Source organism: Gekko japonicus, unplaced genomic scaffold, assembly GCF_001447785.1.
Source record: "Gekko japonicus isolate JY-2015 unplaced genomic scaffold, Gekko_japonicus_V1.1 scaffold1224, whole genome shotgun sequence".
Classification (NCBI taxonomy): Eukaryota; Metazoa; Chordata; class Lepidosauria; order Squamata; family Gekkonidae; genus Gekko; species Gekko japonicus.
This window is the reverse complement of record NW_015163125.1, coordinates 256344-268252: the sequence shown is the minus strand read 5'-3', so window position 1 is coordinate 268252 and position 11909 is coordinate 256344. Positions and strand designations below refer to the sequence as shown.

General features: G+C 42.6%; 1 protein-coding gene across 1 annotated transcript in view; it reads left to right on the top strand.

Annotated features, from left to right (window-relative positions):
* The first annotated feature begins 3294 nt into the window (after positions 1-3294).
* Positions 3295-11909, top strand: part of FAM45A (family with sequence similarity 45 member A) — a 17095-nt gene continuing 8480 nt past the window's right edge. The window contains exons 1-6 of the mRNA XM_015406902.1: positions 3295-3491; positions 4913-5129; positions 5820-5899; positions 9074-9222; positions 10656-10767; positions 10950-11050. Of these exons, the coding sequence (XP_015262388.1) occupies positions 3295-3491; positions 4913-5129; positions 5820-5899; positions 9074-9222; positions 10656-10767; positions 10950-11050 (856 nt within the window). The remainder of the gene's footprint in view (positions 3492-4912; positions 5130-5819; positions 5900-9073; positions 9223-10655; positions 10768-10949; positions 11051-11909) is intronic.

Sequence of the window (11909 nt, the reverse complement as noted above, 5' to 3'; positions counted from 1 at the left end):
AAAGGGAGGGCGTCACGTGGTCCCTCACGCACAAACGTGTGCGGAAGTGAGGCAGTCTCCTAGAGCTTCGGCGCGGCGTCATCGTTTGGAAGAGCGCGTGTGCAGCAACTTCCGGCTTGTGTTGGTTTTTGACCTTCGCATAATAATTTGCGCGGTGTTGAGTGTTGCATGGTTTCGAATCCCCCATTGCCCCTGAAATATTCTGGTTGTAGAAGCTGTTAATTTACCTTTTGTTCTGATTCTCGAATCCCATTCAGAGATTTTCCGTGGCTTTGGAGATAAAAATATCTTTATTGGGTTTCCTCATTACTTTAGCATAGTAAGGAGTCCCTTTTAATGTAAAGTATAAATTATGTTGAAACTACAATGTTAACAAGATGACTTATCGTGCAGCCTGCTACTAGTTTAAGCAATTTTCTCTTGCTAGCAACATTAGTTCAATACTAAATATATACCATGCCTTCTGTCTAGTAGACCTAAAGGCTTCTTATTCAGGACGTCTCCCAACCCAGAACTGACCAGACAGAGGCTAATTTAGCTGTAATAAAGTTACTATATCATGGGGTGTCATTTGATTCCAACAATATTTTCAACACCTTCACCATCGCTAGACTTTAACCCACAGGATTCTTTGGTACCAACCATGACATGGGTATTTTCTAGCATTTCTTTAGTGAAGCCGAGAAAAACAAAACAGGAGACTTTGGGTCACTCACTACCTGCTGACTAACAAAGCACTGAGCTGACTCACAGGCAGGCACATGTGCACCTGTGGCATCGCTACAGACACAGACTTTCTGAACCGGGAAATCTCTCCCTGTGACTATGCAGAGTGCAAACCCTCCCCATTGTTTGGAAAATGATACCATAGTACCCAGTAGTCTCAGCATCCCAAAGTGCCTGCAGGCTGTAGGTATATTCCTGTGCATTGAAAAAAAGTGTTTTCTATTGAAAAATGGGATTCTTCTGCTTCCTAGGGAACAATCTGGAAATCCTCACTGCAGCCCTCAAAATGTCCCCTTCCAGGATTCTCTAACCTCTCAGGCTTGAGCAGCCACTTCCTGCCCTTTAACTGACAGCTGCTCTCAATATTCCAACTTTTCTGGAACATTTCCTGCCCTCATCAGGCCAGCCTTTGGAAGGGTTTTTCCCCCCTCTCCTTTGGTTAATTTATAAAGAGACCCCTACTTTGCCTGTGGATGCCAAGTATAAGAGCCAGATATAGTGATTAACAGCAAATGTGTCTATTTTGTGAGGGAACTGAGCTTTAGACCAGCTTCTGACAATCCACCATGCAATTATCACCTTTTTCTATTGAGGCCAGGGAGGAGTCTGAAGTGATTTTTTATAACCTTGTAATGTAATGCCTTTTATTCAACAACACTAACATAAACTATGCAGGCTTTTTAAGTTCTCCAGAATTCTTCATCAGTCTTTTGTAAGCAAAATCGCTGCTTCTTCATATAAGACCAAAGGTGCAACCTGATATCATCTTCCCCCATTCTCTGTGCTTTCCACATAGGCTACTTGCACAGGCTTTAAGAGCATATCTGAGGAAGTTATCTGTGACTGATGAAATTAGTCTTTAAGGTGCCACATTGGATGTCTGTTTTATTTTGCTGTGGCAAACGCAGTGTTATGTACTGTGTATCCATAATACCTGAGCTTAAATTTCACCCCTATCTAAGTCTGGTATCATGAACGGCACAGTCTGATTGGCTACTCTGCGAAGTAGGCCAATCAGGGTACAAGAAACGTTATGGAGGGAGATGCACCCATTGGTTGTTATATTACTCTTCTGATTGGTTCTTAACTTATCAGTGGGTGTGGTTATCCAAGGCCATATAGTTTAAAAGAGAGCTTGTTGCTTTCCTGTGTGTGTTCGTTTTGTCTGTTATGGAGGGAGATGCACCCATTAGTTGTTATATTACTATTCTGGTTTGGTTCTTAACTTATCAGTGGGTGTGGTTATCCAAGGCCGGATAGTTTAAAAGAGAGCCTGTTGCTCTCCTGTGTGTGTTTGTTCTTGTCTTGTTCAAATAAAGCTGAATCACTTGTTAATGAGCTGCCTGTACTCTCATACTTAATATGCACCTACTTCTTTACAGAGCTGCGGTGGCTCAAGTGGTTAAGACGCTGAACTGCAGGCTGTGGAAGGTCCAGTAGTTCAGCAGTTCGAGACCCGGGTGCCTCATGATGGAGTGAGCGCCCATCTCTAGTTCCAGCTCCTGCCAACCTAGCAATTTGAAAGCAAGAAATTGCAAGTAGATAAATAGGTACCATTTCGGTGAGAAGGTAACAGCGTTCTGTGCGCCTTGGTGTTTAGTCATGCCGGCCACATGACCACGGAAACATCTTCGGACAGCGCTGGCTCTTCGGCTTTGAAACGGAGATGAGCACTGCAACCCTAGAGTCGGATTCGACTGGCTTTCGAGCAAGGGAACCTTTACCTTTACCTTACTTCTTTACAATCATTTGAGAGCATGGCCTGAAATCTTTTTGCTCCATGTTTTAGTCAACTTGATTTACATTATCTCTGAAAATGTTATGGAGAACTTGAAAGGCTGCATACTATTTTGTGTTATTTTGTCTGTTCTAAATAAAAGGTTTTTGTTGTTAAATTTTACTTCGCGTCTAGTGTGGTTACCAGCAACATCTTTCTACTTATAGTTGACTAAATGTCTGATCGGTTTAAAAAAATGTAGGTTTACAATAACCATGCTGCCATGCAGTGTTGTCAGGGCTGCCCAGAGCCACCATGGGCCCCTGGACAAAAATTCTATCTTGCCGCCTCTCACTTGACCCTGATCCAAACCAAATATTATAACAAAACAAATAATTTGGCTTCAAGGGCCCTCCAGCTGACTTCCCCCTCCTCATTTTGTCTCCCGTCCCCTCTGTAGGGGGCCCTGAACATAGTTGAGTGTTATTATCTTATTGCAATTAAGCCCCATGTTACAGACGAGTGGGTATACAACTACTTCATATTATCGCTATATGTCGTCTGGATGTTGTTAAAAGAGCGACTTACAGCAGATCTCGGTTGTCTTTAAAACCTGTCTCCTCCACACATTCTTTATTAACAGTATTAAAGGAACGCGTCTCCACGACTTATCATCAGGAACAAAGAACAATTTCGTGGGGTGTAGGAATAATGCAAATGCATACATTTCGTGTGCATCTATTTGACATCACAACAGATTTCCCACAAAATACCTCCGGCTACAGCAAATGCAAACCTATTTACATTGCCGCCGGCGCTCGACTGACCGCCTCCAGCCTTGTGCTTTTACCATGCCAAACGGGCCAGCACGGAGCACCGAACCCCCGCCGGAAGACAGAGGGCGTGCGTGGCTCTCTTCTTTCTATCTCTACGGGGCCAGGAAAACACTGAGAAAGTGGGCGGGCCTCAGAAGAGGGCCGGGCTCTGGCTGGAAGGAGAAAGATGGCAGAGACGGAGGCTCAGCAGCTGTTGGGTGTGGGGCTGGTTGGTAAGCGCGTCTCTGTGCTCGGCTTTACTTTGCAGGCTCGTGAGGAGAAGGAGGCAGGCTCGTACCCTCCTTCCCTTTCCCCTCAATATCCCCTTGAAAGAGCGCTGTTCTTTGGTAATGGGCGATAGGTGGTGTGCAGAAGGAGGGTGGGGGTGGGAGTTCCCTGTTCCCTGTTCCCTGTTCCCTCTTTCCTCCCCGGAAAGAGCGCTGTTCTTTGGTAATGGGCGACAGGTGGTATGCAGAAGGGGGGTGGGGATGGGAGTTCCCTCTTCCCTGCGGACGAAGAATATCTTCTTCTCTAGGTGGTTCTAAACACTTTGATTTTAGGATTCCTAGCAATATATGCAAGAGGCTCAGTGTGTATTTATGGGTGAAGGGTGTAGCAAAGGTTGTGGAAAGGTAGCTACTGAGTACCAGTGTGTGAGGTTGTTCTTTTACTGTCCATAGAGTGACTCTGCCTAAACCCCGCTACCCGTCGTCTTGCATTACTTGTAGACTTATGCCAAGTTATAAAAAAACCCTAAATTCGGGGGGGAGCAGTCTTACCTTTAGCCCGGTGAGCTTTCTAGAAAAATCCAATATTGTACATAGGATGGTAATTAACTGATAAACCTTTTTTCTGAACATTACAACCGTGCAGGGGTTATTTTGTAGAAAAAGAGCTGCAGGAGCTCATTAGCATAACTCATTAGCGTTACTTATTTGCATATGGCACACACCCTCACATCACCGAACGTGTGTCAGAAGGCAACACCCACCACTCAGGCTCCACTGGACTGTTTTGGATTGCTAGCTATTGGTGGTGGTGGGGGGGGGACATGCAGATCTGCCCTCACAGAGGAGGGAGAGCTTGTACCTGAATAAAACTTGGTCTGAAAGGTGCCACTGGACAGTTTTGGACTGGGGGGCCAGGGGGGGAGCTCTGCAGCTTACCTGGCTGCTTCTTGCTCTGACTGAGGGCTGCTGGGAGCAGGGGGTGAGGCTTGCTGCATGTGCCCGCCCCCTGGGCTCTTTACTGCCGGAGCTCCGCTCCTGTGCGCTCCTGCAGGAAATGACCCCTGCAACCGTGAAGCATAGTTTTCCTTAAAATCCACATTTGGCTGGTAGTGCTTCTGAGAATAAGGATGGTAATCTGGAATTTTTAATTTAAAAATGAGCCTACTCCAAAATTTCTGGTCTGAGCATTATAAGTAATACACCATAGCTGCTTTTATGTAAACAACTCACACATCTGTATGTTTGTGTAAATATATGTGTGTATAGAATTTGACAGAAAATAAACATGATCTTAATTAACAAGTATGTGTAGAAGCTAAAATGGGTTGATAATGTGTGTGAAATGGGCTTGTTAAGGTGATTGCAGTAAAGAGACCTGATTAACCAATCAATTTACTTCCTTGCTGCTGTTGGCATTCTCACAGTGAACATCTTTCCACCATAGAAAAAGATACCAATGGAGATGCTCTGTGGGTCTGGTGCTATCCTTCTACAACAATTGAATTAAGGGATCTGTTGTTGAGGAAATGCTGCCTTACAGATGAGAGCAAACAGCTTCACACTTTTGTATATGGTCAGTACAGACTGACATGGTTTTATGTTACAACCATGGAAGTTCCAGATTCTTCAGCCTTGAAAAAGGTAGGCGTGAAATCCCAAGAAAGTGCCTTGATTTAACATCATTGGATACTGGTGATAGTCTCATTAATAGTAGGGAGTTATGATATCTGGCTTGTATCCCTTATTTGCATATTTTGATAAAAAATATCTCGCTTTTATCACGAGTAATCTACATCAGTCATGCATTTGAATATGTGATTGATGTTGCTGAAGTACAGTTTTAAATGGTTAAAAGTTCAGTTGAAAAGCAAGCTGCATGATGATCACACTCAAACTTATGTGGCAAATTGATTCAAATTTAATGTTCTTTAACTCATGTGTTTCTATAGTCTTGCATATTGCTTTGTATTTGGAAAAATAATAGGGCTTTTTGTGTTGCCACTTTTGAAAACATCAATAAATTTAACATATGTCCCATGGGTAAATTATCTTTTTCCTGATCTTGGGGGGGGGGGGGGCTTTTCTGCTGCAGTTCTCATGGGCTTAATGGGGAAAAGAAAGAAAATGGCTTTTGTATGTAGTTAGGTTATAAAAACACTAAACTTATTTTGGTCAAGACCAAATCCAATTAATCTCTTTAATATATTTCACTGAAATATAGTGCTGTATCTGATTTCTCTGATGTTGATGTAATGGAAGTGTCTTAATGCAGACTAGTGTTCTACAGAAGTATCATTTAGTAAAAAGAGCTTTTTTCTATGTATTGGGTAGGTAACACATTTTTCCATTGTCTTGACTACCAAAGACTTTAATCCAGAGAAATATGCGGCCTTCACTAGGATCCTCTGTAGGTACGTCTAACACCTTTGCTTCACACTACAGTAACAATGTTTAATCAACATATCAATTTTAACCTTTTTTTGGTATTTTCGCATTTGTGTGTGTGTCCATGCCTGGAAGTCATGGCGACCTCTGGCAACTCCTACTGGGGAACGGAGGACGTTTAGCAAAGTGGCTTGTTGGCCTGCCTGAGGCCTCCTGGCCCTGGTATTCTCTGGAGGTTTCCCATCCAAATACTTGCTAGGGTCGGGCCTGCTTAGCTTCCAGGATCTGATGCGATCGGGCTTGCCTATGCTATCCAGGTCAGGGGCAATTTTAACCTTTTGATTAAGACATTAATTAATTGCAACCTGGGGGTCTGTCAGAAGTTGCTGGGAGGGGGAATTAGCAAGCAGCTTGTTTTAATTGACTTGTAGCTAATTTCAACATTCCGTGTCTTTGGGAACATAGTCAGTCCTAATCTTGCTGTGTGTGTGTAATGTTGGTAGAGTTCTTTGGCTAATTTAATATGGTAATATTTTCCTGCTTGAGTCTCTTGAGTACATAGAAATTCGTATGGTTTCTGCAGGTGACCTGTTTTTGCTGCTATGATTGGCACGAACCACCCATTAGACATGTAATGCTACTGCTCACAACAAGAAAAAGGCATGAGCTTATAAGAGGTCTTTCCCCTCTCCTAAGAAGTCACTTGGTGGGCCATGTGTGCATCATCTGTGAATAAAATTATTTTTCTTCTAAACAACTCTGTTCTTATGCAGGATTGATCCATTTTAAAATCCATGTGATTGCTTAATCAACTAAATTGGATGATAGCCCTATTTACTAGCAATGTTAAAGCGCCAAAACCACACTGCAAAGAGAATTATATTATTAGATGATTGAAAAAAAGCCTTCAAGCATGTATTGTTACAAGAGATAACAGTCTGATTTGGAAGTCATTACAATTATTGACACTGTAGAATTAATAATTTTGAAACAGCTTAGATACATATTTGCCACAAGAAGAAGAAGAGATTGAATTTATACCCCGCCCTTCACTCGGAGTCTCAGAGCGGCTTAGAAACTCCTTTCCCTTTTCCTCCCCACAACAGACACCCTGTGAGCAGTGTTCCCTCTAAGCTGAGTTAGCGTGAGCTATAGCTCACAGTTTTTTAGCCTCCGGCTCACACATTTTTGTCCTAGCTCAGGAAGGGTGGCTCCAGAGCAAACTGATTTATGCAGTAGCCAAATCACCTGCTCACAACTTTAACGCCAGTAGCTCACAAAGTCAAATTTTTGCTCTCAGGACTCCACAGCTTAGAGGGAGCATTGTCTGTGAGGTAGGTGGGGCTGAGAGAGCTCTTTCAAGAACTGCCCTTTCAAGGACAGATCTGAAAGAACTATGGCTTGCCCAAGGTCATCCAGCAGCTGCAAGTGGAGGAGTGGGGAATCAAACCCGGTTCTCCCAGATTAGAGTCCATGCACTTAACCACTACAAAGTTTCAGTTTCCTTTTCTTGCGAATGTAAGGATTAGGACATTGTGTGAAATTAAAAATTGTAAAGCACTTTTCAAATCAAAACTGCTGTCAAAACAAGCTCTTGTTTGTGGATCAATTGCTTTTATAAAATAACTTATTAAATCAATGCTTGAATTTTTAAAAAAATGGCATGGAATAGATCAATTGAGAATGGACACAGTGATTGTGTATAGAAATAATTTCTTTGCTATCATGAGTGCACGCAATTGGCATGACAATTTTAGGAAATAGAAGGAGCAGGCATACCTCCCATGTTTCTGTCCAGCTTCCCTTCATGTAGCTAATAAAAGTATTTGCTCCAGAGCATAATGAGTAATTCAGGTGGATGGTAAATACAATGGGGATATGGGAGATGCATAAGAAGCATGAATTTTTGTGCATTTGGATGGAAAGGGTGGAAACAAGTAGGCAAAATTCTATGAGCGTTGTGGTGTTCCACATGAATGAGTCATTATAAAGTAAATATGACAATATATCTCTGTGGGGTATGGATGAATTTACATCTAAATGTTCTCTTACTGAGAAGAATCATAAGAGATGCTGGAAGTGCTAGACCTTGCTGAAAAGGTAAAGCTGTGTCTGTGCAATTCTGTTTGGCACTCTGGGTGGTGACTGAATGCTGTAATATTTAAAAACAAGAATCCCCTGTGAATTCCAGGAATTAGGCTGAGTTGGCAGCCATAGTCCCTCTGTGTCTCAGTGGGAAAGGCAAACTATACGCAAAGTAAATAAATGAATATGCATGCTTTCTTTGTGAAGCAAATTTTAGATTGGTATGGAAGAGCATTCAACAATTTATTCAGTCATTTTCATTCTCAATTGATACGGCTCACACAGATTTACCATATCAGTTAGGTAAAAGGTAGAGGTTTCCCTTGCTCGAAAGCCAGTCGAATCCGACTCTAGGGCTCATCTCAGTTTCCAAGCCAAAGAGCCAGCACTGTCCGAAGACGTTTCCGTGGTCATGTGGCTGGCTTGACTAAACGCCAAGGCGCACGGAATGCTGTTACCTTCCCACTGAAGCAGTACCTATTTATCTACTTGCAATTTTTTGCTTTTGAACTGCTAGGTTGGCAGGAGCTGGAAGCAAAGACGGGAGCTCACTCCGTCATGCGGCACTCAGGTCTCGAACTGCTGAATTACTGACCTTCCAGCCTGCAATTCAGCATCTTAACCACTTGAGCCACCGAAACTCCTTACCATATCAGTTAGATCTAGGCTAAGACCAACAATATCTGTCTGTTGATGGAGATGTAGGGTGTATCTGTTTCCTATCAGCACTTTTGAAGTGGTATGTTCCAATTAGTTTTATGGTCAGAACTTGAAAAGCATCAGAAATAAACAGCAGAGTAGTTAGTCTAAATGTAATAACATATATTTTTTAACTGGAGAGCTTCCTAGAAAACCTGCAATATTGCCAGTTAGACTAAAGCTTGTCTTTAAGCTTCACAATTGTAACTGACTTGCAAAACAGGAAATTCAACCATAATTATGAGTCAGCCATAGAGTGCAGAAAGATATACACTTGTGTGCGAATTTTGAAATTCTTTGATGTTGGCATAAAGTAGTGTATGCTGGATCACTTGTCCTTGCAAACACTTTTTTATCCTCTTGGGGGGCGGGGTTTGTGCACAGTTAAAAAGGTGGAGACTTGTTTTATTTTACAGAATATACCTGAAATATGGAAGTCCTGTAAAAATGATGGAGAGTTATATTTCTGTTCTTACAAAGGGAATCTGCCAGAGTGAAGAAAATGGCTCTTTCCTAAGCAAAGATTTTGATGTCAGAAAAGCTTATCTCGCAGGCTCAATCAAAGGTGGGGGAAAATTCTTCTGAGGTTATCATTGCAATTCAGCCCTTTGGTCTAAACGTATTTGTTTGAAAATAAGTTCAATTTATTTCAGTGGGATATATTTTCACGTAAATATTGCAGCAGAAATGCCAGTTGTATTGACCTTGTGGATATGACACATTACATGAAGCACAGTAACACTTCCTAAACATTTAGTATTTGAATGTGCAGCTGATGAAGCATAAGCATTCTTAGAAGCGGTTTACTTTGGTCTAAAGACCTTTCTCCAAAACCTCCTGAAGACGTACTGTGTGTTCTCAAGTGCAGTATAATCTTTGCTGTCTGGCAGTCATGCAGAATGGGGGTTGCCAGATATTTAGAAGTGCCAGATATTCAGACTTGTCGCTCTTCCACCCTACTCTGAGGAATCCACAGCAACTAAACCCCACCCCATTAGGCAACATCCCCCATGCCTGCCAGGACCTTTCCCCATTCTCCTGAGGCATCCTACACAGTGACTAGGCAAATGGGCCAGCTGCCTGGGTGCCCTTTGGCAGAGCTAGATCCCAACCGCTTGAGGTAAGCTGAGGAGGCACCTGAGGATGATGTCAGCAGCCAGAAGCCAGCATCAAGCTGGAGAGGTGGGGGCAGGGTACACAGGGGTATGGATCTTGCTCCCTGGGTGATGCCATTTACTCCATGCATTCTGGATAATCAAGTGTCAGACAACAAAGGTTTTATTATAGAACTCATTTGATTTTTTAGCCATGCAGCTGTCTGAGACTCAGCTGGCAGAGACAGACATTTCAGCTATTGCTGAAATGTGTCCAAGGCTGTCTAGGAAGGTAACATTGAAACTGTACTTGGGTTTCAGTTGAATTGGATTAGGACTCATCAACCATCTTGCCACTCTTGGAACTTGGGGATTCTCTGTAATGACAGTTCAGCTAAGTTAGACATAACTATGTTGAATGGGAAAGACGTGGAACTTAATATAGGGAAAGTAATGGTTTAGTTAATGTGGCCTATGAACAGGTTGAGTCTGATAAAGGAACACAGAACATTTTGTAGGCTAAAAAGAAAATGCGCTGGATCCTGAGCTCAGTCCTTGTGGAACAGACCTTTCCCACCTTCCCCTTCAGCCTACTGTGGTCACTGAAATCCTGCTGTAGTTCTACAGTGGGACGGGAGAATCCACAGAAAACTAACTTAACTAACTAACAAAACTAACTGGAAAAAAAAGGATGCAGTCCAAGATATATTGTGATGTAAATTTGTAGCCAACATATACTGTTGCATTCCCTTGTGACTCAGTGCTGAGTAAATTCTTCATTTTTGTGGTCATGTGAGTTATTTCACAATTAATTAAAATAAGTTGTTCCCGATTCCTGCCAGTTTTTACATAGAGATTTGCCACCATGTTTTACTAAAACCGCTTTCTCTTCTGTTGGTTCTAGATATAATATCTCAGTTTGGAATGGAAACAGTCATCCTGTATACTGCACTCATGTTAAAGAAAAAAATTGTGGTATATCACCCGCGAATAGAAGCTGTCCAGGAATTTACAAGGTACAGCAACTGATAAAATAAATGACTCATATGTGCCTGTTTTCCTTTTGAAAGTCTGTTCTTCAGCTGTGAGTTGTATCTACAGTATGTTCTCTTCATGAATTGCAACTCAAACCATTGATTGTCAGACTCTAAAACATTAATCAAAGCATTATCCCAACTCTGACTTCATTTCCTTTTAGGACGTTACCTGTGTTAGCGTGGCATCGGCAAGACTGGTCTATCCTTCATTCATACGTCCACCTAAATGATGATGAGCTGGAAGCATTAAAGATGTGTCCAGGTACTGGGGAACAATTTATGCCACCCATGGGATGCAGTAGTTGAATTCTTGGTTTAATGGCACTTGTTGTTGTTGTTGTTGAGTGGCACAGTCGAGTCCGACTCTTTGCGACCCCATGGACCAGATCACGCCAGGCCTTCCTGTCTTCCGCCGTCCTCTGAAGTTGGCTCAATTTCATGTTCGTTGCATCTATGACACTGTCTAACCATCTCATCCTTTGCCATCCCCGTCTTCTTTGACCTCCAATCTTTCCCAGCATCAGGGTCTTCTATGCCTAGTTATCTAAACTGGACTATTGTAGTATGCTCTACTTGGGGATACCCCTTAAGGAGTGTTTGGAGGCTACACGTAGTGGAGAATGCTGCAGCTAGCCTGCTGGTCAGGGCCAGTTACTGAGGTCAGGTGACCCCAGTCCTGCAGCAATTACACTGGCTTCCAATCTGTTCCCAAGCCCAATTCAAGGTGTTATTTTTGACCTCTAAAGTCCCACATTGCTTGGGACAAGGGTATCTGACAGACTGTCTTCTCTTATACGTTCCTGCCCAGCAACTAAGATCACATGAGAGGTCCTGTTGACTGCCCTGTCTACCAGTGACACTGGGCTGGTGGGCACACAAGAGAAGGCCTTTCCTGTAGCAGCCCCAGGGTTATGAAACAGCCTCCCCTGGGAGGTGTGCCTGGCCCCTCTCACACTCAATCTTTATTTATTCATGACAGCATTTGATTAGTTCTAGTGTTTTTTATGTATTTTATTATATTACTAGCCTGCTACCTGTGCTTTGCTACGGTATTCAAGTTCTGTAAATCCAGTTATAATACTGATGATGTGAATTTGAAATGTGACATTTGTTGTAGGAAT